A 23,470-nucleotide genomic window follows, 5' to 3' on the forward strand; every position below is an offset into this window, starting at 1 on the left:
GGGGCGGGGGCCGCGGGCCGCGGCGCTGCCCTCGCGGGGTGGGGTGTGTGTGTGTGTTGGAGGGGGAGAATGAACCGCTTGCGTCCCTCCGCCTCCTCCGGCAGCTGCTGACGACTCCCCGGCCTAGCCTGCTGCGGGCCCAACGCCGCGCCACCGGCCATGGTGCCCAACGAGGAGAGCCAGCTCGTCCCCAAAGAGGTGGGGCCCGAGCGGCGGGGTCGCTCAGCGTGTGTGGGGGAGCGTGAGGGCTCCTGCCAAGGAAGCCTCGGGCGGGGGAGGTGCGGCGGGGAGGCCCCGCTCCGGGTCGGGCCTGGGGTGTGGAGTGAGGGGTCGGCCCGGGGAGGTGTGCGGCGGCTCCTCTTTTTGTGAGTGGTGGCAGGAAGGAAATCCCCGTCCAAGTGAGAGTGCGCAGGTCCCTATGAGGGGAACTGCGGTGTGGGGGTGAAGTTGGGTCTTTGCAGTGTTGGGGGGCGGGGGTTGTGAAAGGCACCTGTTGGTGTCACTGCATGTGGCAAGTCTCAGAGGGGTAGCCGTTGTAGCCACAAAAACAATGAGGAGTCCAGTGGTACCTTAAAGACTAACAGATTTATTTGGGCATAAACTTCCCTGGGTAAAATCCCCACTTCTTCACTGCACGTGGGTTTGTGTGGGAAGAAGAGGGCCCCAGTATGTCTTGCCGTCTGTGAGAGCCTGGGGAAGAGGCCCTGGTTTTTCTAAGGTTGAGGGGAAGGCCTGTCCTATGAGAGGTCTGAGGGGGAGCTGCCTGGCTTGAGGTGTGTGTGAAGGAGGAAGAGGTGAAGCCTGAGTAGTGAGATCCCAGGGCTCTCTTGCAGGAAGAGAGAGCGGTTAAAGGATGTCTGTGTGGTGGTTCCAGGGAGCTTGGGGTGTTGGATGGGCAGGTAGGAGAAGCTTCATGCCTATGTGAAGTTATCTGGGGACCCTTAGCTGGGATGTAGGAAGAGAAATTGTCCATATGACACCTGGGAGGAGAGCAGGCCCCTGTCCCTGTTGTTTGAAGGAGCTGGGTTAGTGGGAGGGCACCAGGGAGGGATTCAATCTGAGAGTTTTGGGGAGGGGAAAGCCATTTGAGTGAAGAAGGCCTATGTCTATGAGGTTTGGAGAGGCTAGGCCCAGGTATGGAATTTGGGGAGGGAAAGGTATACCCTTCCCTGTGTGGTTCTTTGATTATGGTGGGAAAGGGCAGGAATGTTTGTGGTGGGCTGGGGGCGTAATAAGAGAATTGATTTGGTAGCTGATTCTGTTCCTGTTTGCACAAAAAGGCTGCTGTCTCTCTGCAGCAATGGGAAGGGAGGGAAAAGGTTTGCCCCTTATCCCTAGTCCCTTACAAACAGCAAAGTGGAGGAGAACTGAGCCTCTGCCCCATCCTTTTGTGCTGATGCTTCTCATGTAAATCACATGTATCAAAAATACTGCTCAAGATTGAGAGAGGGGAAGTGTAGGTTTTAAGTGATGGACAAAGTGATGATAATCATCTGTTAAGGCAATTAATAATATACAAGGTTTTCAGCCATATTTTTTGAGAACTGTGAGGATCTGACAGATAAATTAATAGGCTCAGTTAATTTTTAAAATGATTTTACATTTCAGTTAAATTGTTCTAACTCTTATTGTTACTTTGTTCTCCCACCCAGATTTGCTTATTTTCTCCATTTGTTCTGTCTTGTTATGTATCTAGATTGTAAGCTCTTTGGGGCAAGGCTTGTCGTCCTATTACTGGTTTGTACAGTGCTTGGCATTTCAAGACCATGATTCCTGAGAACTATAGTACAAATAATCCTGAATTTTATAGAAATGTTAGATATGAGAGAGTCTGTGGGGCACTGCTGTATAATTGAAGGAAATAAGGTAATGGGAAGCTGTATTTCAGAGGCAAATATTTCTAAAACTTAAAAATAAAATGTTTGGTTTAAAAAACAAACAAAAACCGCCACTACAGGACAGGAGGGTATCCAGTATAGGTGGATGAAAACTAAGAGATAAAGGAGACTGACAGAAAAAGCCTGTGGCACTTGTGGTGGGTAACTGGAATGGATAGGGATGATTAACAAAAGAATCTAGCTATGGCCGTTCCTCTAGTTTTTTAGCTTTTATTCCTTGTGTGTATGTGTGTGTGTGTGTACACTTTAAACCAAACAGGTATGGTTAGGTGTGTGTGGGAGATACACACACACATCTGTTGGGTTTAAAATGTATTTAGAATATGTGTGCTTCAGATGTGTATTTTTAATTGTCTGCTCAGTTTAATTTCCCCCCCCCCCTTTGGTATGAAAGAAGTAAAGGGAACAGATAGAGGAAGATAACTGTTTTTTAAAAGAATTAATGATGTGATGTCCTGTACAGTTGTCATGGATTTGGATATCTTGAAGAAAACTTCATGACATTTGTAAATGATGTATGTTGATAATCTCCTTGTAAATTACAGATTTGGGTGTGATTCTTCTCAGATTCTCTTCTAAGTTACACCTCACTACTTTTTGTAAGCAAACACAGTGGAAAACCACTGTGAATGATGTAAACATTGACAATTTACTCTGTAATGAAGTAAACTGTTTTGTGATTTTTTTGTAAGCTGAATTCATTTTTCTTTGTAATGCAAATATGAGACATACAAAATAGTTGTTTTGATGAGAGAGAAACAGATTGAGGGGGTGTCTTAACCCTTCAAGATCTCTACTTCTGTTACAAATAACACACACAATATTGGCATTTTCTGTTGTACTTTTCTAACTTTACAGTGTGCCCTTTGCTTGAATTAGGGTGTGTGGAAGATTAACAAATCTCTTACTGCAGCATTCACGAGCTACACCTGTTGGATTCAATAATAGTCTCATAAAGGGAACACTATTTTGAGAGAGGTGTGGATGAGCTGTGTTCTCCAGGGTCCCTGTTGAAAATAAGAAGATCTTTCCCTTGGTCCCTTGATTTTGCTGTGTGACTCCTGCATTATTGTACTTCCACAAGTAGAAGATGCTGTGAGCCTTTTTGGAGTTCCAGTTCTGCTGCTTATTAGGTGGAGGTGTCACTGTTTTCTTACCACCTTCCAAAGGACTGAGTGACACTTCTTTTTTTTTTTCTTTTTTTGCAGCGCATGCTGCCTGCCTCTGGAAATTAGAGTGGGATTTGAACCAGGGTCTCTTGAAAGACAATACAAGAACCATGTTGTTTTACTTAATACTCTGTTTGCTTGGGATAAAAATGGCAAGATCACATTTAAAATGTCACTTTCCTTGGCTAGTTGGCTGAAGGTTTGGATGTAAAAGCCCTAAATGATATGGGTCACAGCTACAAGATTGGAGACTGCCTCTTTGCTCATGTGATACCATGGTAGTTGAGGTGGTCTAGGGTGTTTGAATTATAAATGATTCTTGCTTTAAGTGGGAAGCGGTTAATGGCAATGTATTTTCAGTTAAGGGTCCTCAGATCTAGAATGCCTTTTTTCCTTCTGGCTTGACAGAAGCTGGGTTTGCCTTCCAAGGCACACTATACAATGGTTATTGGTTTTCAGAGGCTTTTGTGTAGGGAACATGGGTTTGGAGTTTGTATATGTGGGAGAATTTAGTCCCTGTGGGCTCAGAGGGCTTTATTAATGTTAATCCTATCTGAATTTGTTAACTGTTTTATAAAACTGTTTTACTTTTGTGTAGGGCATCTGATAGGTATAACTTACTTATCTAAAATAAATATGATTTAAGATTTTGCTTTCATCTGCCTCTTTTTGCTTTACTACCTACTAGCTGTTTGCAGTGCTGGTATTGGGCTTTGGGTTCAGGATCTCCTTTAGCCGAAAAGTATGCTACGGAATTCTAACTACCCCAAAGCAGTGCTTATAGAAGCTGTGGTGTTTTTTAATTGAGCTTTTTATGTTCTTCCAAGTTCTAAATTAATAGTTCGAGGACCAAATTTAGTTGTTGAAAGGGCTGACAGTTAAACACTTTTTTGTTCCAGCTGTTAAGGGGTGAGTGATACAGCCTATATCCCAGGAGACTGGAAGCTACTTACTCTGTACACTGTGTGAGTCAGTGGTTATGTTCAAGTGTAGCTGCATATAGAAACATATGTTACTGTGCTGCAAACAAGCTACTTATGGCTTTTTGGATATTGATCACATAAAATTTAGCAAGGATTCAGTGGTATACCTTTAACTTGGGGACTTCTTATAGAGCTGTAGTTGCCACATTGTGATCTATGGAGCAATTTGCCCAGGGAGTTGTTTGGGTATATGATATTGGTTGCTTATTTTTCACCTGCTAAATTGCAATTAAAATGCATTATTACATCCTAATGTTTCTTTCCCACGTAAGCAATTTCTGTAGCTGCTACAAGGTGTCATTTAATTTGCAATTGGTGTGGGAGGAGGGAGACTACTGTATGTGGAAACTTAGACTTGAACTGTCCAAAGTACACTTGTCAGTATAAAGTGTATGTACTTTATACTTGCTGTCATTAAATCAATGGTGGGAGTGTGTGAGACTCTGCTGCTTTGCAACCATCTGAAGTGAATCCTCTCAGTCCAAATCTGGATTAAATGACATATTTCCATCTTGTAGATGAGCCTGTGCTTCAAGGTGGAACAGATATTGGTACACAGATGGCTTCTTTGCACTGCAAAGGGCATGTATGAGCTATTATAGCTCCTCACTGTAGTGGCATTGGAGGCACTGACTGAGTGTGTGGGACTTTCAGTGTCCCTGTTGGTGACGATTCTTTTGGGACAGTTGGAAGATTTCATGACCGCTTGAAATGAATGCTAGTTCAGCTCATAAAGCTGGCCATACTCTTGTTTAAGTGGTTGGACTGAAATTGAAGATGGGGCAAGGGCTGGTAATACAAATTGCTGGCGATGGCAATTGAGATATTGTGAAGGTGTAACATCCTTCTGTATTCTTGTTTCAGGAAAGCTGCTGATTTTATTCTTTTATAATTGTACTTTTAGTCATTTTAAAGGTTCCAGAATAGAGGATTTTGAAATTACTGGGAAATGGAAATAAATGCATGGAAGAGTTCTTTTCTGGGTTCTTTCTATTAGGCTTGTCTGAATGTTGAATTGTTAGTTTCTGCATAGCAAACACAATTCTTTCATTTTTTTTTTAATAGAATGTTCACTTCTATTGTCCCTTGAGCAAACAAATGACATTCTTGGTGGGGAGGTCACCCTAATGTCTGATCTGTTCTTGAGAAAATTACCCATCTGGATAAATAGGATTTCTGTAACTATGTGTATGTTAAAACCAACAGTGCTTTATCAGGTTCAATGTGCACATGAGATCATAAGCATTTTTGCAATATTTTTAAAGAGGAAATAATTAAAATATATTAAAATGTAGTTAATGTTGCTTCTGTAAAATCTTAGTTTTATTCCCTCCTCCATTTCTGTTGTGTTCTAATCCAGAATGCTAACATATATAGGTGTGACAAAAAAGTAGTGAAACTTACTACCCCATTGTTAAAGTGGATGATCTCATCTCCAGTTACAAACAAAACAAATTAGTCTGTTTTTGCTACTGGACGCTGTTAGCTCCTTCATTATAACAGCTAGAAGAGTTTTCCATTACAGTGATCTGAGCAATATTATGTTGCGTATCCCAGTGAATAGAGGGCTGGAATGAGACTCTAGACCTGCCACTGGCCTGCTGGGTGACCTTTGGCAAGTCACTTCCTCTGTTTTCCTATCTGTAAAATGGACATAATGATACTGATCTCCTTTGTAAAGTGTTTTGAGACCTATTGAGGAAAAGTGCTACATAAGAGCTAGATAATTATTTATTTGCCACTGAAACTAGGCCTCTCCACAGTACCAATTTTACACTATTAATTTTCTTTACATGGTGTATATTGGGTATCACGGATCCTAGCAAGTGCCCCTTCGTGGCCACCTGCTAGGATTGATGTGAGGGAACTCCAAACCTCTGTCCTATGGATTCTTAAGGGTGTTTTAAGATGATTTAGCCTAAATGGGGTCAAGCCATTGCCTCAATCTCAGCATCCCTAGGCACACTCTCAGGGCTCAGATCCCTTATCTGGCACCCACTTTCCAAGTGTTGGAAACTGCTGTGCATTTGCCTAGCCCCTCTGGGTGCAAGCACTGCCCCTTCAGACTCCCCAGGTCTTAAACACATCTCTCTCCTGGAACTCTACCCCAAAAGATGTGAAACTTCTGGTTTACAGTTTAACTACCTCTGAGATATGAAGCAGTTGACAAGACACACATTTTGTTCAGACTATTACCCTTATGCTCTTTACTTAACAGATTATGTACAGGAGAGTACAAATCATACTAAACAATAGAGCTTCCTAAACACAATGTTTCTCACTAGCTCATCCTTCCTTTAGGAGTCCTTTGGTGGGGGGAATCTATATTTGTTCTGTCAGAAAGTCAGGGTCCCTGCCTCCTTGCCTACCCTGCTCCTGCAGCAGCCTCACTCATCTTAGTCTGGTGCAAAATGGTTCTCCTGCCACTTTTATAGGTCTCCTGCTTCTTTTGTTCTGCCTTTTGGTAATTTTCCATTACACCCGAGCCCACCTACCTTCAGGCAAGAGGAGAAAGTGTTTTCTCCCATGCAGAGCAAACATATTGTCCCAAGGTGTTTTACTCTGAATATATGATAATTGAGTCTGATTGCTCAGCACTGAGTGTGGCCTGACAGAGACATGACACAATCTGGCTAGCTCATGGGGGACTTGTATACATATAGGCTTTCCATGACACAGTAATTTCATGATTATAGTTTTATAAAATTATCCAAAATTCAGAAGTGGTACAGAAAAAACCCACCAATACATCACATTTCTCCTCCTTTAAAAAAAAATAAAATAAAGTAGGGCTATATAATAGGTACCCTAGTTATGTTCTGAAATCTCACTTCTAGGCAGAGCATCTGCTTTACTACTTATTAACTTGAACTTCATAGATTGTCAGTAAGCAATTCCAATTATCATGCCAAAATATAGTTTAATAATATTATTATAGACAAGTTACCATGTTTGCATCCATTAAAGGAGAGATTAGATGTGTCTTATTCCCCAATCTTCCTCAGGTTTAGTTACATTTCAGCAGACCACCCTGAAATCGTAAAGTAAGGGGCACCATTTCCCATCCTTAACAGTTTCACTCCCCCTAGAAGTTGCTTCACATCCATTTGAGGCTTTTCCTACTCTCTCCCATGTATCATGGATTTGACAGCACTTAGGTGCCCACTGTTTCCCTCATTCCAGGGGAGCTCTGACACACATCATCTTTGGCTGTGCCTCTTGTTCCCTTTGCCTGCAGAGTCTTGAATCATCGCACCTGTTTCCTGCATCTCTGTTTCCTTACTCACAGTGGAGTTCTGTCCCCCTGCATCTTTTCGCTGTACTGGTATCTCATCACTCCCAGCAGTATTCTTGGCTATTCAGCGCTGACTCATTTTCCCCACTGATGGTAGGCAGTAATCTTGCCCCCTCGTCTGTGGTAGCCTGGGACTTCCTAATGGTCTGTGAAGATGTAAAGGACCTTGAGCCAGGCAGGAGAAGGAATTCTGCTTACCTTGACTTATTACGTGGGGAACAAAAGGCAGTGGAGTGTGTGTGTGTGGGGTTAATACTCCTCCCTTAAAGAAGCCGAGGTTAGGCCATTGGAGTCCCTGGGCCCTAAATTCCAAGAGGGTGGGGCAGAAAAAGGAATTTGGCTGTGGGGGAAGGATTGAAGAGTTTCCCTTGCTTGACTCTTCTGCTGTTTAAAAGCAGTCAGAGATGCCTCACAGGGAAGCAGCCCTACCTTATTTCTCCCCTTTTTGCTCTGAAGAATTGGTGCTTGTAGTATTTCCAGGATGTGTGGGGAAGCTCACCCCATTATAGGGGCAGCCAGTCCATTGAAGGAGAAAGGTAAACCATACATATTTCCTAGAAACTGGAGTAGGAGGACCAGGTCTCAGGTTTACATCCAAAGGTTTGAGGGTAAGAAGGAGTGTGTGAGAGCTCAGCCCCATATTTTCCAAAGCTGTTCCACTTTGGATAAATAATAAGAGTGATTGGAGTAAGGGGGCTGGACCCACCTCCCATGTAAGTGTCCTAACCACCAGGCTATATATATACATTTTCAGTCTTTCTCTCAGACCCAATGACTATTTAATCATGTGTACAAAGTGGGGTAGAGTCCTGGGGGTGATTAGGGATGGGGGTCTCTGGAGGAGGTAGTCAGGGAATGAGAAACGGGGGGGAAGGGCAAAGCAAGTTTGATATAATGTGGTCTCACCTATAATGTAGTGAGATTTTTTTTTATCTCCCGAGGACTGTGTTATATCGGGGTAGAGGTATATATAGAAAACGAAATCTAAGGTGCTGTGTCATCAGAAGTTAAATGTTTGTGCCATCCTGTTCATGTTTTTTATCAGTTGTTAAAATGTCCCAAATTCTAAGAAACCAGCTTGAAATTCCTGGTGCAGATGTCTCCAGGCATAATTAAATGCATAATGTTTATCAACAAGTGAATTACTAATTTAGCAGTTTTTTTAACAAAGAGCTAAAAAAAGTCTTCTGTTTTGTCTTGCTGCTCTTCTGAGAATTTTTCTAATTGAACATATCTGAATGTATGACTTAAAATTAAAATATTGCAGGTGTAACAATGAGTGACTTTTTTCAACTATTAACTACAATAACAGATTGGAGAAGAAATATTTTCTTTATTTACTTGCGTATTTTAGCTACATTTAGTGTATAGCTACTTTCACTGCTCTCTTATTTGAATGGGTAGTCTTGTATAACAACAGGAGAAAAAATAATTTTTAAACGTAAGAAGAATTCTGGTAAAATTGGTAGGGGTCTACCAGAAACTACATTAAAATTATTTTTTATCTAAGAGTAAAATTTTCAGAACACTTAAGTGAGTTAGACACTTGTAGCACTTTTTCAAAGTGACTTAAGTGCTTTGGAAAATTTTGCCCATGATCTCAGATTGACAGGCCTGTTAAAAAACTTAGGACTCGTAGATGTGCAATAGTTCATCTGAGTTAGAGGTTCCTTTGATTAATTGTAACTGGATGTTTAGGATGTGCAAACACCACCTCTGTGTCACTGTCTGAGTCACCACTTGTCAACAGGAGCCCTCTACTGAGGCGGAGGGACAAGGTTTATGCTGTATGCATGTGCACGTTTAGCATTTATTTATCTTTGTGTCACTTAGAGATGTGTTTCAAAGCAGAGGCTTTGTTAAATAGCACGATAGGTTAAAAACGGGGGATTCTGTACTAGCTAAATTAATAGATAGCTAGAAGCAGTTTGGGGTGTGTGTGTGTGTGTGTGGTTTTTATTTATTTATTTTGAGAACAGTGACGAAGCTAAAACTAGTTAAAATGAAAAATGAAATAGCAACTGCATTATCAAAAAATATTTTTAAAATTTCCTGGTCTATAATCCAGAACTAATGTAGTAATACTCTGTAGAATATCAAAGTATTTCCTCATAAATGTTCTTTCTTAAAAATATCTGTGCAGGATTTTCACTTCTAGGTACCAGGATTTAAGGGTATTTTGCCTTCTAAGGGTTGTAGTAGCAGGAGCACAAGCCACATCTTCTGCGGTGATTGTGCACTATCCCTAAGCTTAACTGCTGCTGTTTGAACATTCCAGTCAGTACCTTCTTGTCTGCTGTCATCAATGAACCTCCATGCAGGAACAGCACAACTGCAGCTAGCTACTCCAGCTTGTCTTAACCTATGCTGGTAGGGCAGGATAATCTTTTATTTGTAGCTTTCCCTGCTTTCTAGTCAGGTCTGTTTTCTTTTTTGTGGCTGCTAGAGCAGAAACACTGATGAATTGCCAGCCTCCATGGACCTTGGAGAAACTTTGATTCCATGGTCAGTCTTCACGTATTTGTATTTTTGGGTCAGTGACTCAACACACTGTTGCTTCATAATCTGTCTCAGGGCCTCTATTCCTATTAATTTCCAAGTTTCATGATTTGCATAGTTTTCATGCTTTCTTCCCCTCACCCCGAATGTCTGTTTCCTGATTCTTCAGGCGGAAGAGAGACTACTCAGCTTTGAACAATGTCAGCATGGCAGAAAGATGATAATGGAGGAGCATGTTCACTGCATCTGTAGCTGGAAGATGGGCACACGATGTGAGGGTGATATCTTATGCGTAGGCAACACCATAAGTGCAATTACGTCAGGGAAATGCTTCCATTTCCATGTTGAGGCAAGTGTAGAGACGCCACTAAGTCTTTTACATTTAGTGCAGCCTCATGCCAAATGAGAAATCTTTGAATTATAAGGCTGAATCACCTTTGATCACTGAATGCTAGGACACTCTGGTACTGCCTACATTGGCACAGACCCAACTTCCCTCTAGGCCAGTGGGGTACCTTTATCACCAAAGTATTTTTGGTTGTGTCCTTCCAGCACCCCTTTTGACTTCAGCTGAGCTGTTGAGGCATTGTTTCCTTATAAGAAGCATTGAGGGTGAGCCCACTACTGGCAAAGTAATCACATCAAAGTCTTACCACTCTACATTCAGGTCAATGAGACTGATCTTGGGAGACTTTGTGGTAGTGTATATGTTCACAGATCTTGCCATGTCCGTCTTAGTCATCTCAGAGGCTGCAATATTGTCTTTGTTTACTTCAGGCCCTATTTTGAAACCTACTGGTGCTGTTTATACAGTTGGAGTGTTTTGCCCCAAGATCAAAACCTGTGCTCTGGCACTTTGCTTGGTTGGCTTTTGAGGCCAAATGTGATACTATGGCTTTCAGATGGTACCCATTTATGAAGGTACCAGAGCCAAAATCAAGAGACCTCTAGGTCGGGAATCTTCATTCAATATCGTTTCTGTGCACCTGAACTCTGTTTTTCTGTTGTCTAGCAATGGTGTGGCAAACACCTTACATAACTGCTTCTGCCTTTAACGTGGTCAAGAAAGTATACCCTTCTGAGGATGCCTTTCTGTCTCACACCTCCAGTATGGTGATTGAGGCAGTGATAACAAGAGGAAAGACTGGACAAACAGTCTTTTTTTTGCAGAACCACAAACTATTTGTGGTCATGATTTATTTGGATTAAGGGTACTATTTTGCGGCAGCAGCCCTTCAGTTTGTGGAGTAATATTCTTTCATGGACGAAGAATCACTCAAACTCTTCTTTTGAGACCCTTTCCAAGGATAAATACTGAAAAAAATAGTGCATGATGTGGACGTGTGGTGCAAACAGGTCCCTTTATTTGTCCCATCCAAAAATACCTCGCTTGAGTGTTAAAATAAAAAAATTAATTTCAGCTGGGTTCATTTGACATCTTTCAACTAGTCGTGAAATAGACACAAGTCTCTGCAACCCCTTGTCATCAGAGTCATGGGGAGCTTGATGCTTTCAAAATCTGGATTAAAAAGGCCCACATTCATATTAATATAGTCCTGACAAAACTTACAAAAATGTCTTTTTAGCCAGGTCATATTGCTGATGGAAATGAACAGCTCACAAAGTGTGACAGAAGTTTACGCTCCCCTGTGACTGATCCACCTAATACCAAGTTTGACAAGGATAAGGTGGTCCTATGGTCTCATATCTGAGATTCTTAGCCGGTACAGTGACAGTTCTACTTAATAAGCCTGCTATCTGTGTTCTCTCCTGAGTATGCATGTGGGTATGGAAAGGCCTTTCTCTGGCTTAAGAGGTCTTTGAAATGTTAGTTGGAGGAGATTAGAACTCTTGAAGTCTATCCATATCTTTGTTTCATTTGAAGACAATTTGCTGTGTAGCGTGATCACTAAAAGAGCCATGTTTAAGTGAGCCATTTCTGATGAGTGGTGTTGGTGGCTCACTCCTCTGCTATTACCCTTGCCTGTAAGAGCCAGAAAACCTTAAGGGCTTAAATATTGCCACCTGTTTTCTGCTAAGTTGCTCAGACCAGAAATGAGAATTCTGCAAGATATCTTAAGAGAAACAGAATAACAATTTAAGTAACTTCTTCCTTGTTGCATGATTTGGCAATGACTACTGTTCTTACTGGTCTGCTTTGAAAATAATAGCTATGGATTTCTTTCATTGTGGATGAGCAGTTTCACTTTTCCCCACTTCTAGTGCTTATGTACTAGCATGTGGCTGTCGTGTTTTGAGTTGCAAATATGTGAGAATATTTACATTTTTTTTTTATTTCTGTGTTTTTTAAATAGACTTATTAGGCTTTTGGAAAACAATTAAATTATTTAATATGACCTAGGGGCTCAATTCTCCATACTCACATATGCAAAATTGCTGTTAACTTCACTTGGGTGGTTTTTTGAGATTCTGATTGCAGTATTGAACAATGAATCACTGAAATTTCCCTTCAAAATTACTTGGAAAAGTAGTTGGGAAAGACTTTTGCTGCATTGCAGAGTAAACATGAAATACTTTTTACAAAATGATATATGCTGTATTGAGGATTAGAGCATTAAGAGAAATTTTAGATAAAACGAATTGTAATACCTGTTTGTTATACTCTACAAGAGCATTCTTGAAGTTATATTTGAGTGCCTTTTTTCATACAGTAAAATCTGTCTGTGGATTGGAAACTTTCATTTTGTAGCTTGATCAGATGATCCTTCTAATCTAGTTTTGGCATTACTTTGTAGTCTGGTCTCCAAATATGCTGCTGTTCACCTACATACTGCTCTTCTTCCCGTTACCAAACTTGTCCAGTGCGGGCATGAATACACTCTGTTTATATTTACTTTTAGAAATCAGAGGTCATCAAGTCCAGCCCCCTGCACTGAGGTGGAACCAAGTAAACTTCTTCATCCTGGGTTGGTGTCTGTCCAACCTGTTCTTAAAAACCTCTCAACAATTTTGTTGAATGAATTCAGTGCCCTGAAAGCTTCTTTTTTCTTTGTGACTATTAAAGAGCTTCAGTATTTGCTGTCTTAATTTTATTTTAATTATGGAATATTTTGTAGAAGATAAATATACAGTATATTAAAGGTATCTGATTTAACTCTGTTTATACTTTGGCTTAAAAAAAGAAAAAGAAAAAATGTATTCCACTCAGGTGTGCACACACAGCGCACCAGAACTGGAGAAATTTGCCTCTCAATACCTGTAGGAGTGACGCTCACACCATTTGCCTCATAGCCCCTCCACTGGCTATCTAAGGGCAGCAGCACCCTGTCTGCCTCAGTTCCTTCTCACTGCCTGCTGCTACAGTTGCAGCACTCTTAATAGTGTTTCTTCGCCTTGCCCCTTTTTTCTGTCTTTGAGAACTTGTAAATAGTTTAGTTGTTTATTAGTAGTATCTTAGGTTGGCTAGTTAGGTATTTAGCTGTAGTTTCCTGGCGGAATTTCTTCACCAGGATTTAAACATTGCACCACAAACCTATACGATGGACAATTGTGAATGATGATACCCACATGTTTGTGCCTGTGAGAGGTACACATTAAGGACAGATGCTCCTTCTGTAAGAAAAGGACACTGCTGGCAAGGGATTTGAGACTCATGCAGCACCGATGGAGCAAGCTATGGGGCCTATATCATCACCAAAGATGCTACAATTTCCTCAGCCACCACTGAAGCCACAGCAACTCAAGACTCAGAGCCTGTCTCTAACAGGCAGGGAGATCATTCCCCTTCCTTGAATCCACCAAGAAAAAGGACCCATAAATTGGACCATAACCACTCCAGATCTTGAAGAGTGCTGTCGTCCTCCATGTTAATCTCTGCTGACGGGTACTGTGGCTTCTTGGGTACCAGTGAGAGACCTGGGTCATTGACCCATTCCCTAGTACCAAGACAATATCGCAAATCTTTACTATTGACTCCGGCACCATGCATGAATCCATTACCAATGACTTAGCTACCAGTGATGACCAAGTCCCTAGCCTACGGGGCAATGTCAGACCTATTATCCCTCTCAATCCCAGATTCTCCAATCACACGGAAACACTTAGCAGTCATGACTTCATCAGTAGTTACGGCACCGACATTGTTCTCAGTATTGCTCTTGAGCCTGGCTACCCTAATGAGACTAGTGCCAGAACTGGTAATGACCTCAGAACTGGAATCTTTCAGGGTTGGTGCCGAGTGAGAACGTTGCTCTGGGCAGCCCTTAGTGCATCAGCTTCTCTACCAACCTTGAGCTGATGCAGTCAACATATTGGATCTCAGATGAGGCTGGACTGTGGTTGGTTCTGCTAGAAATTACCCCCTTCCATTGCTTCTGGATGACTTTGGAGGTTCATCTGGGTCGAGTTTGAGATCTTCATTCACTTTCCCTTCATCCCCTAGATGCTAGTCTATGGTTTGCTCTGGATATATGTCTGTTACTGATCAGTACCAGGTTCGGTACTGATCTCACAGTAGATATAGGGGCACTCCGCCCGCTACTTATTGGCCACTAATGCCATGGGATGTTCCCTTCCTTTAGGTCTTCACCTTCAACCCACTCTAAGGTAAGATGCAACCCACGCTAGGGTATCTTGCTGCATAGTCAACTGGAGGATGCTACCTCTGAGCAGGTACAGCCTGACCTAGTTGGACAGGGTACAGTACTGAACCAAGAGCATCCAGCTACTCTTCATCCTCGTTGTCACTGGATGATGCCATGGCACCAGACGTTTTCTTTCTAGCCCCGGGGGGATTCTGGGCACATCAAGACCTTAGAAAGTTGACCTCAGTGTTGGGTATCCAGGCAAAATTTGTGCAGGAAAACATGCACAAATTAGTGGGCGTTCTCCAGTCCTCATGCTGGGGAGAGTAGCTCTCCTGGTGTACTTTACAAAACGTATTACGTAACCCATTAAGTGTTAGTGAGGTGTAACGTTATAATTTCTAAAATACAGGTAAATAAGTTTAGGAGTCTTCATGTACAGTACAGTCTTATCTTTTTAAATGTTTAGAATTGATACTGGAATATCAAAGATAGCTTTTCTCTCAGATGCAGAATAGAATGCATGCAGTTTAATGCTGCAGTATTTGAAAAATATAAACTTTCAGCTGCTAGGAAATAGCTGTATAATATATCCCAAATCAGTGCAGCTAAGAAAGTAAGTGTGTGGTATTAAGACTAAGTGACTTTAATCACAGAAATATTTTGTATTTAGGAAATATGAGGAATTTTTTTAAAGTTTGTCTACTTCAACAGCAGTCCATCTCTAAGTAGTGTAGTTAGGTCTTACGATCCAGATCGTGGTATTAAGTGGCTGTTTTCCATGTCTCCATTGTATCAAGAAAAGGGGGCAGATCGGTTCATTTTGTTTACCTGGAGCGTCTGCAGGTGTGGAGCCCCTCAGCTCCCTGTGGCCACAGTTTGCCGTTCCAAGCCAATGGGAGCTGTGAGACTTAAGGAATTAGTTCGCTGTTAAGCTGAAACATTTCACCAAAAAAAGTCTTAAACTACCAGCATCATCTGATGTAGGTTTATAACATACATTTATCAGTATGACTTAAAAAAAACTTGTCATCTATTTATTCAATTACTTATGCTATGTTTTTGAATTTTGTAGTATACAATATATTTTCTTGCACAAGTTGTGGTTAGGATTTTTGCCAGCCAGTTCACATTAATTGAAATTACTGCTAAAGAAAATATTCTAATCTGATATGAACCTATGTTAAATTGACTAATTTAGTAATATATAAATGGAGTAATAAACTGAATTAAAAGCCTATATTCTGATCTGGTTACTTGAACCAGTCAAGCAAAGTTGTTATCAGTGTCACTATATGAGAGAAATACTTACTGTAAAAAGGCAAAATAACAAGTAGAATTACATTAATTTGAATTTATTTATAGAGGTGGATTATTTTAAACTGATATTTTTGCACTCATTTTTTTACTTTGTATAAATAATATATCACACTTATCAACACTTTCTGAATCTTGTTTATTCGTTTAGTCTATGAAGTTACACATCTTAAATGTAGAACCAAATTCTCTACCAGAGTTTGCTCTGTAAATTACAGTTGATTTGGAAGATTGAATTTTTTTAAAAAACTTTAAAAAAGATATGACTGATTATCATCTTCTTATCACATCCACTTTGCATACAAAATAAACTTTCTCTCTGCAAACAAAACACCTATACTTTTTTAAAGCATTATGATTTGTTATTAATTTTTGTTTTTATAGGATATGTTTTGGAGTTGCAGACAAAGTCTCTTTGATGAAATGAAGAAGAAATTTTCACAGGTGACAACTGAAGTCAACTATTTAGAGTGATAACCAAGATACATCATAACAGCATGATACTCTAGCTTTTGTTTAACATGAGCATGAATTGCTTAAATTTTTTGCATGTTTTATGGATTTAAAAAACTCATTACATGCAGTCCTAACAATAGAAGCTTTGATATATTTAGTTCCACTGTTTAATTGTATATTGTCCCTTATGAGCATCTAGCTTTTTTTATATTTTGTTTTTACCACCATCAAGAAATATGAGCGTGTATCTGATAGTTTGAAACAGTTTAATTGGATTGTTTAATTGTTGATTAAAATTTAAAAGCATGGGTTGTAAATACTGCCTCAATCACATAGGATCCTATATCTAACAATAAACTAGAGACTTGTGGCTCCGTATGCTTTATAACTTGTCCACAAACTTGAAGGAGAACTATGCTGTTTGCTCAACCCGGCCATCTAAAAGCGTGCAGCATAAAGTAATAAGTACTTGTCATCATGAATAGAATAGAATTTATTTTTATGCACCCTCAAACACCAATTTGGGATTGATGTGTTATACTCTGAACTCCCTGAGCCACCAGTAGTGTCCCCTGACTTGGGTCCTCTGCAAGAGAACCAACTGTGCTTTGCTAGTTGCTACTTTCAGTCTTCCAGTGAACCAAGTGTGGTGCCTCAGAGGTAGATAGTGTGGAAAGGGGGAGGTTGTGGGTTGGAGAATGGCCAGGAGCCTGTCCTGCAGGTTATTGTGGGGGACACAGATCGGAGTAACAAGAAGACGACTCTTAGCTGGTGAACTGTAAAGTGGAATTAGTAGCTCTACTCCTGACACTCTACCTGTGATTGGTGATCACTTTTAACCATGTGTTGCGACACACGCAAAGACACTAGCACAGAAATTACTGAAGCTCAGTTTGTTAGTCTATATTTTTCTAGTTATTTAACACTATTAATACCACCAGCTTTCTCTTGATCTTCAGCTTTTCCTACAAGCGGGAGTTAATTGGATAACAGTGTGTGCTCTCTGTCCTATTCCATGGAGTTAGAACTCATAAATATAAGCTGGGCTGCTCGTAGAACATCAGCTAAGGCCAAGGAGATGAGCTACTGAAGCAGGCTGCAAGCCTGCTCTTCTCCCTATACACAGTGAGAGAAAGTTCTGTAACTGACAGCTTGGACATTGTGGCAGTCAAGGTTCAGAGTGTGGTGCTGGTGCTTAGAGAACATAGTGGATAAAACCCATCCTAAAAACAATCTCGACTGAAAATCATTAAATCTGAAGTTATTGTTTTCAAGGATGAACCTTAGGGAGAAGAGGAGGAATGGACAGTGAGGGTTTTTTTCATGGGATTGGATTAAATCACTGCTGCTATACAGTTTGGTCCCATGGTGCTCTGTGGTACATGGTAGCCTGTCACTGTCCCTTAGGGATTACAGCTAGGCAAATGAAGACACATGATCCCTTATGCCTCAGACCACACTGAGCCTACCGGTAAGATGAATGTGGACCAGTTGATGCAGTGAAGTGAAGAGAGCTGTATCTCAAAGTAGCATAAATCAGTTGGATCAGGATTATTCTCCAGAATAGCAATCCTTTTCTGTGTTCTGTTCTCCTGATATTGCTTTATCTCCCACAATCTGTGAAAAACTGGTATTCTGTTAAACTCCTTTACTATTTCTGTTGTGTGTAGTTTACATTCCAGCATAGTTGCAGTCTGCTTTCTCCTCCTCAGAGAGTTCAGTCCATAAGATTGGCATTTTCCAGAAAGGATGAAATGAATGAAGTATTGCAGATTTGCTGGAAAATATGCCTTCTACCTCTGAAGAGCATGTTTTCCTGTGAAGTGTTCTGCATTGAAGAATGAGTCCAGCATGCCTAAAGACTATGGGAAGCTTGATTTCTAATCTGAGAAAATTCACAATGGAAAGTGAGCCCACTTAATGTAGAAGTATTGCTTACTCTTATTGCTTTATTTAAATGATTTAGATAGATGCCTCAAACATTTATTTGGAGAAGGCTACAAAAATCATTTCAGCATTTAAGGTCTCTAGTATCCATATTGGCATTGTGTGTTTTCAGGCACTCTGGCTGTTGCTACAAGCCTCTGTCCTTCATATAAGGCTCAGTGGTATATATAGACCCTCTTCACAGAGAGAACAGCTGTGATATACTACTACAGTTGCTTCTGTGTTTCCTACTTTCATGTATTACAATACTGTTTGTGTGAAAATAGAATTATTTATCAGGTCTTGCATGTAGCTCTCCATCTGACAGGAAAGGACCGTTCTCTAGGAGATGATTTTAAGTCATAGATTATAATTTCAGCCTGAGTACGATTCTTGTTTACCTGCAACTCTTCATCCACCAAAGATTGGCAATATTGCAGCATGAATCTGTTGGCCTTTGGGACCAGTTTGCTTGTTCTGTAGTAGGCAGACATCTGGTCGTCTTGACATGAATTTGCAAGAGGCAAGATCTCGTGTTTTCCTCTTTACAAATTCAGAAGACTGGTTACTATGGAGATTCTTATGCTCTCCACACACCCCAGACTCTAGTATGGTCTGTATTTTTAAGTATTATTTGTTCCTTAGTACTCTGGAAGTCCAAAACCTAGAAATATTTTTTGAGGGGATTAATTTTAGTGTTTCAGTGGATCTTTGGCTTTCCACTTCTTATGCAGTAACTGTTGTTGAAACATTCAGGGCCTGTGCAAGGATCCTTGGCGCCCTATGCAAAACTTCCACCATGTGCCCTCCACCCCTCTCTGTCCCCCCAGAGCATAGATTATAAACTTTCAAAAAAGAATACTGCATAATATGGCATTGTTTATTAGAATTAATACACGTTCAACTTGAAAATTTATTAATTTCATTTAGTCTGCATATTTAGTGAAAATAAATGAATAACCTGTGTGTGGGGCTGGCTGGCTTCGGGCAGGGGGGTGTGGCAGGGATTGGCTGGAGACAAGGGGGTGCAGGCCTGGCTGGAAGCAGGGGAAGGGGGTGTGGCAGGGGGTGTGGCAGGGGCTGGCTGTAGACAGAGGATGCGGGGCTGGAGGCAGGGCAGAGGGTGCAGCAGGGTCTGGCTGCGGGCAGGGTGGCGGGTATCAGGGCCGTTGCTAGATAATATGGGGCCCTATGCCCCGCAGAGCGGGCGTGGTGCCCCCTGCCTCTGCGGGGGGAGGCTCCTCGGGGGGGGGCGCCCCAGGCTTCCCTGTTGGGGGGGGGGGGCTGACTTTGAGGGCAGGAGGGAACCACCACCAGCACTCACCGGAAGCATGGCTGGGGCTGGGTCTCTGCACTTCACCTGCCGGTGAGTGCAGGCCCGGCCCTGCTGCAGTGCTCAGGGAGTGAGGCCGAGGTGGGACTGAGCAGGGGCGGGGGCCCTGGGGAAGAGCCAGAGCAGCAAGGAGCAGCACAGCGCCCCCAGCGGCCAAAGGAGGAATAACATCACTTCCCAGCTGGCTGGAGCTGATCAAAGCCGTAGCACCGGGTGAGCATCCCAGACATTTTGGCACCCTCAAATTTTGGCTCTCTAGGCAGCCGCCTATTTTTCCTAATGGTTGCACCGGCCCTGGAAACACAACATTGGAAAATGTCCTTTCCTTTGTACTTTGGGGTCTTTTTGATCCCCCCCACTTCTCCATTTAGTTTTCTTGCTCTTCTCTAGTTCAAGATTGTTTTTACTCCTGTTTTATCAGAGATAAAATGGTGCTTAGAGCAATATGTACCAGTAGCTTTTTTAGCCAAGATGATTTACTCAGGCAACTAACAGAAGTTACTAGATCACAGGCCCTGATTCTCTTGGGGGACTTCAGTCACCCCGATATCTGCTGGGAGAGCAATACAGCAGTGCACAGACAATCTAGGAAGTTTTTGGAAAGTGTAGGGACAATTTTCTGGTGCAAGTGCTGGAGGAACCAACTAGGGGCACAGCTCTCTCTTCTGGACCTGCTGCTCACAAACAGGGAAGAATATAGTAGGGAAAGCAAAAGTGAATGGGAAGTTGGGACGCAGTGACCATGAGATGATCGAGTTCAGGATCTTGACACAAGGAAGAAAGGAGAGCAGCAGAATATGGACCTTGAATTTAAGAAAAGCAGAGTTTGACTCCCTCAGGGAACTAATAGGCAGGATCCCCTGGGAGAATAACATGAGGGGGAAAGGAGTCCAGGAGAGCTGGCTGTATTTTAAAGAATCCTTATTGAGGTTGCAGGAACAGACCACCTTGATGTGTAGAAAGAATAGTAAATATGACAGGCGACCAGCTTGGCTTAACAGTGAAATCCTTGCTGATTTTAAACACAGAAAAGAAGCTTGCAAAAGTGGAAGCTTGGACAAATGACCAGGAAGGAGTATAAAAATATTGCTCAGGCATACAGGAGTGAAATCAGGAAGGCCAAATCACACTTGGTGTTGCAGCTACCAAGGGATGTTAAGAGCAACAAGAAAGGTTTCTACAGGTATGTTAGCAACAAGAAGGTCAGGGAAAGTGTAGATCCCTTACTGAACGGGGAGGCAAACTAGTGACAAAGGATGTGGAAAAAGCTAATATACTCAATGCTTTTTTTGCCTCTGTCTTCATGAACAAGGTCAGTTCCCAGACTACTGCACTGGACAGCACAATATGGGGAGGAGGTGACCAACCCTCTGTGGAGAAAGAAGTGGTTCAGGACTATTTAGAAAAGCTGAATGAGCACAAGGCAATGGAGCCAGGTGCACTGCATCTGAGGGTGCTAAAGGAGTTGGCGTATGTGATTGCTGAGCCAATGGCTGTTATCTTTGAAAACTCATAGTGATCGGGTAAGATCCCGGATGACTGGAAAAAGGCTAATGTAGTGCCCATCTTTAGAAAAGGGAAGGAGGAGGATCTGGGGACCTACAGGCCAGTCAGCCTCACTTCAGTCTGTGGAAAAATCATGGAGCAGGTCCTCAGGGAATCAATTTTGAAGCACTTCGAGAAGAGGAAAGTGATCAGGAACAGTCAGCATGAATTCACCAAGGGCAAGTCGTTCCTGATTAACCTAATTGCCTTCTATGATGAGATAACTGGCTCTGTGGATGAGGGGAAAGAAGTGGATGTGTTATTTCTTGACTTTAGCAAAGCTTTTGATATGGTCTCCCACGTTATTCTTGCCAGCAAGTTACAGTAGTATGGGCTGGATGAATGGACTATAAGGTGGATAGAAAGCTGGCTAGATTCAGTCTCAACGGGTAGCGATCAATGACTTCATGTCTAGTTGGCGGCTGGTATCAAGTGGAGTGCCCCAATGGTCGGTCCTGGGACCAGTTTTGTTCAATATCTTCATTAATGATCTGGAGGATGGCATGGACTGCACCCTCAGCAAGTTTGCAGATGACACTAAACTGGGAGGAGTGGTAGATTTGCTGGAGGGTAGGGATAGGATACCGAGGGATCTAGACAAATTGGAGGATTGGGCCAAAAGAAATTTGATGAGGTTCAACAAGGACAAGTGCAGAGTCCTGCACTTAGGAAGGAAGAATCCCATGCATTGCTACAGACTAGTAGCTAGGCAGCAGTTCTGCAGAAAAGGACCTAGGGGTTACAGTGGACGAGAAGCTGGATATAAATCAACAATGTGCCCTTGTTACCAAGAAGGGTAATGGCGTTTTGGGCTGTATAAGTAGGGGCATTGCTAGCAGATCGAGGGATGTGATCGTTCCCCTCTATTCGACATTGGTGAGGCCTCTTCTGGAGTACTGTGTCCAGTTTTGGGCCCCACGCTATAAGAAGGATTTGGAAAAATTGGAGAGAGTCCAACTCAGGGCAACAAAAATGGTTAGGGGGCTGGAGCACATGGCTTACAAGGAGAGGCTGAGGGTACTGGGATTATTTAGTCTGCAGAAGAGAAGAATGAGGTGGGATTTGATAGCTGCTTTCAACTACCTGAAAGGAGGATGAAGCTAGGTTGTTCTCAGTGGTGGCAGATGACAGAACAAGGAGTAATGGTCTCAGGTTGTAGTGGGGGAGGTTTAGGTTGGATATTAGGAAAAACTTTTTCACTAGGTGGGTGGTGAAGTTCTGGAATGGGTTACCTAGGGAGGTGGTGGAATCTCCTTCCTTAGAGGTTTTTAAGATCAGGCTTGACAGAGCCCTGGCTGGGATGATTTAGTTGGGGATTGGGCATGCTTTGAGCAGGGCGTTGGACTAGAGGACCTCCTGAGGTCCCTTCAAGTCATTCAGCATATAATTCCTATCCAAATTCATTTTACAGTGAGCTTTGCAAAAGAATGATTCTCTTGAAGGTTCAGAAGTTTTAAAGCCAGCTCTCAAGATTGTTGTAGGTTGCAGATCTTCTGTTTTACTGTCTTAAGAATCAATAAGGTGGTGAGGCACTTGTCTCATGGCTAGAACTTCGGGATGGCTCTGTTAGGCAATTATTTCTCTACCCTCTGACTCCCCAGAAACAGGCAGGCAAACAAAACATTCTCATTCCCTGTAAACAAGATTTCTGTTATCTAGATTCTCTAAAGCAAGTTTAGTATAAAAGAAAGAGCACAATTGTGAAGCCAATTATGTGGATCATTTACTACTAAACCTCTGTGTGTGTGTGTGTATTTATTTAAAAATGAAAGATCAAGACAGTTGCAGATACAAGTTTGTCTATGATGGTTGAGTCCCAATTTTTCTCTTATTTCATTTTAATAATAAAAAAATGTCGGAATGTGTTTTGTAAATTGCAGAACTTAATTATGCAGGGACAAATAGACCTTAACTATAACCTTGATAACTTTCATTTTGCTACTGAATACATCTGATAATTTACATACATTTTTTAGCGAAGATGTAGTAGAACTGTTGAGTTCTCATATCCTTCATTATTTTTACAAAACATACTATGTAAAATTACTATGCTGTGATGTTAGTAAGGTTAAACCTAAACTACGCTGATTAAATGAGCGAAGTACACTTGATCCAGTATCCTTGCTTTTATTGTTTGCTTTCTAATCGTAAAGTTCAGTAATTTTTCTTCTTAAACATACCTAATTTCTAGTACTTTAGAACTCTGATTTTTGTTTGCGTTTCTGATGACTGACTGACTGTCTAAAATATGTAAAAAATACATGCATAACTGTGAAAAGACTAGTTAGGGTATCTTTAGGAGTTTCTAGCTCATAAAAGCTCTACCATAATTTAGCTAGCATGAGAATTGAAATTACAGAAGAACCTTAGCTAGCACGTGCCATGGCGTTTAACATTGACTTTATGCTTTCCATGCTTCTAAAATAAAAATTGTAGATTTAAATTAGCAAAATGTATTTGTTGTAGTTGGAGTGTTGTTACTTTACCGATATAGGAATTGTTTTT

General features: G+C 41.6%; 1 protein-coding gene and 1 long non-coding RNA gene across 5 annotated transcripts in view; both read left to right on the plus strand.

Moving 5' to 3' along the window:
• The first annotated feature begins 68 nt into the window (after window positions 1-68).
• Window positions 69-23,470, plus strand: part of USP47 (ubiquitin specific peptidase 47) — a 97,375-nt gene continuing 73,973 nt past the window's right edge. For 2 of the 4 annotated variants that reach the window (XM_050955012.1, XM_050955013.1), the window contains exons 1-2: window positions 69-198; window positions 16,090-16,149. In XM_050955012.1, the coding sequence (XP_050810969.1) occupies window positions 160-198; window positions 16,090-16,149 (99 nt within the window). In that variant the 5' untranslated portion in view covers window positions 69-159. Of the gene's footprint in view, window positions 199-2,443; window positions 2,498-16,089; window positions 16,150-23,470 lie in introns of all 4 variants that reach the window. The other 2 variants (XM_050955014.1, XM_050955016.1) reach the window with 2 other exon arrangements.
• LOC127052036 (uncharacterized) lies at window positions 7,371-12,959 on the plus strand. Its single transcript, XR_007774670.1, has 2 exons — window positions 7,371-7,881; window positions 12,706-12,959. It is a non-coding gene; the product is annotated as an uncharacterized LOC127052036 (long non-coding RNA).

Source organism: Gopherus flavomarginatus, chromosome 5 (genome assembly GCF_025201925.1).
Source record: "Gopherus flavomarginatus isolate rGopFla2 chromosome 5, rGopFla2.mat.asm, whole genome shotgun sequence".
Taxonomy (NCBI): Eukaryota; Metazoa; Chordata; order Testudines; family Testudinidae; genus Gopherus; species Gopherus flavomarginatus.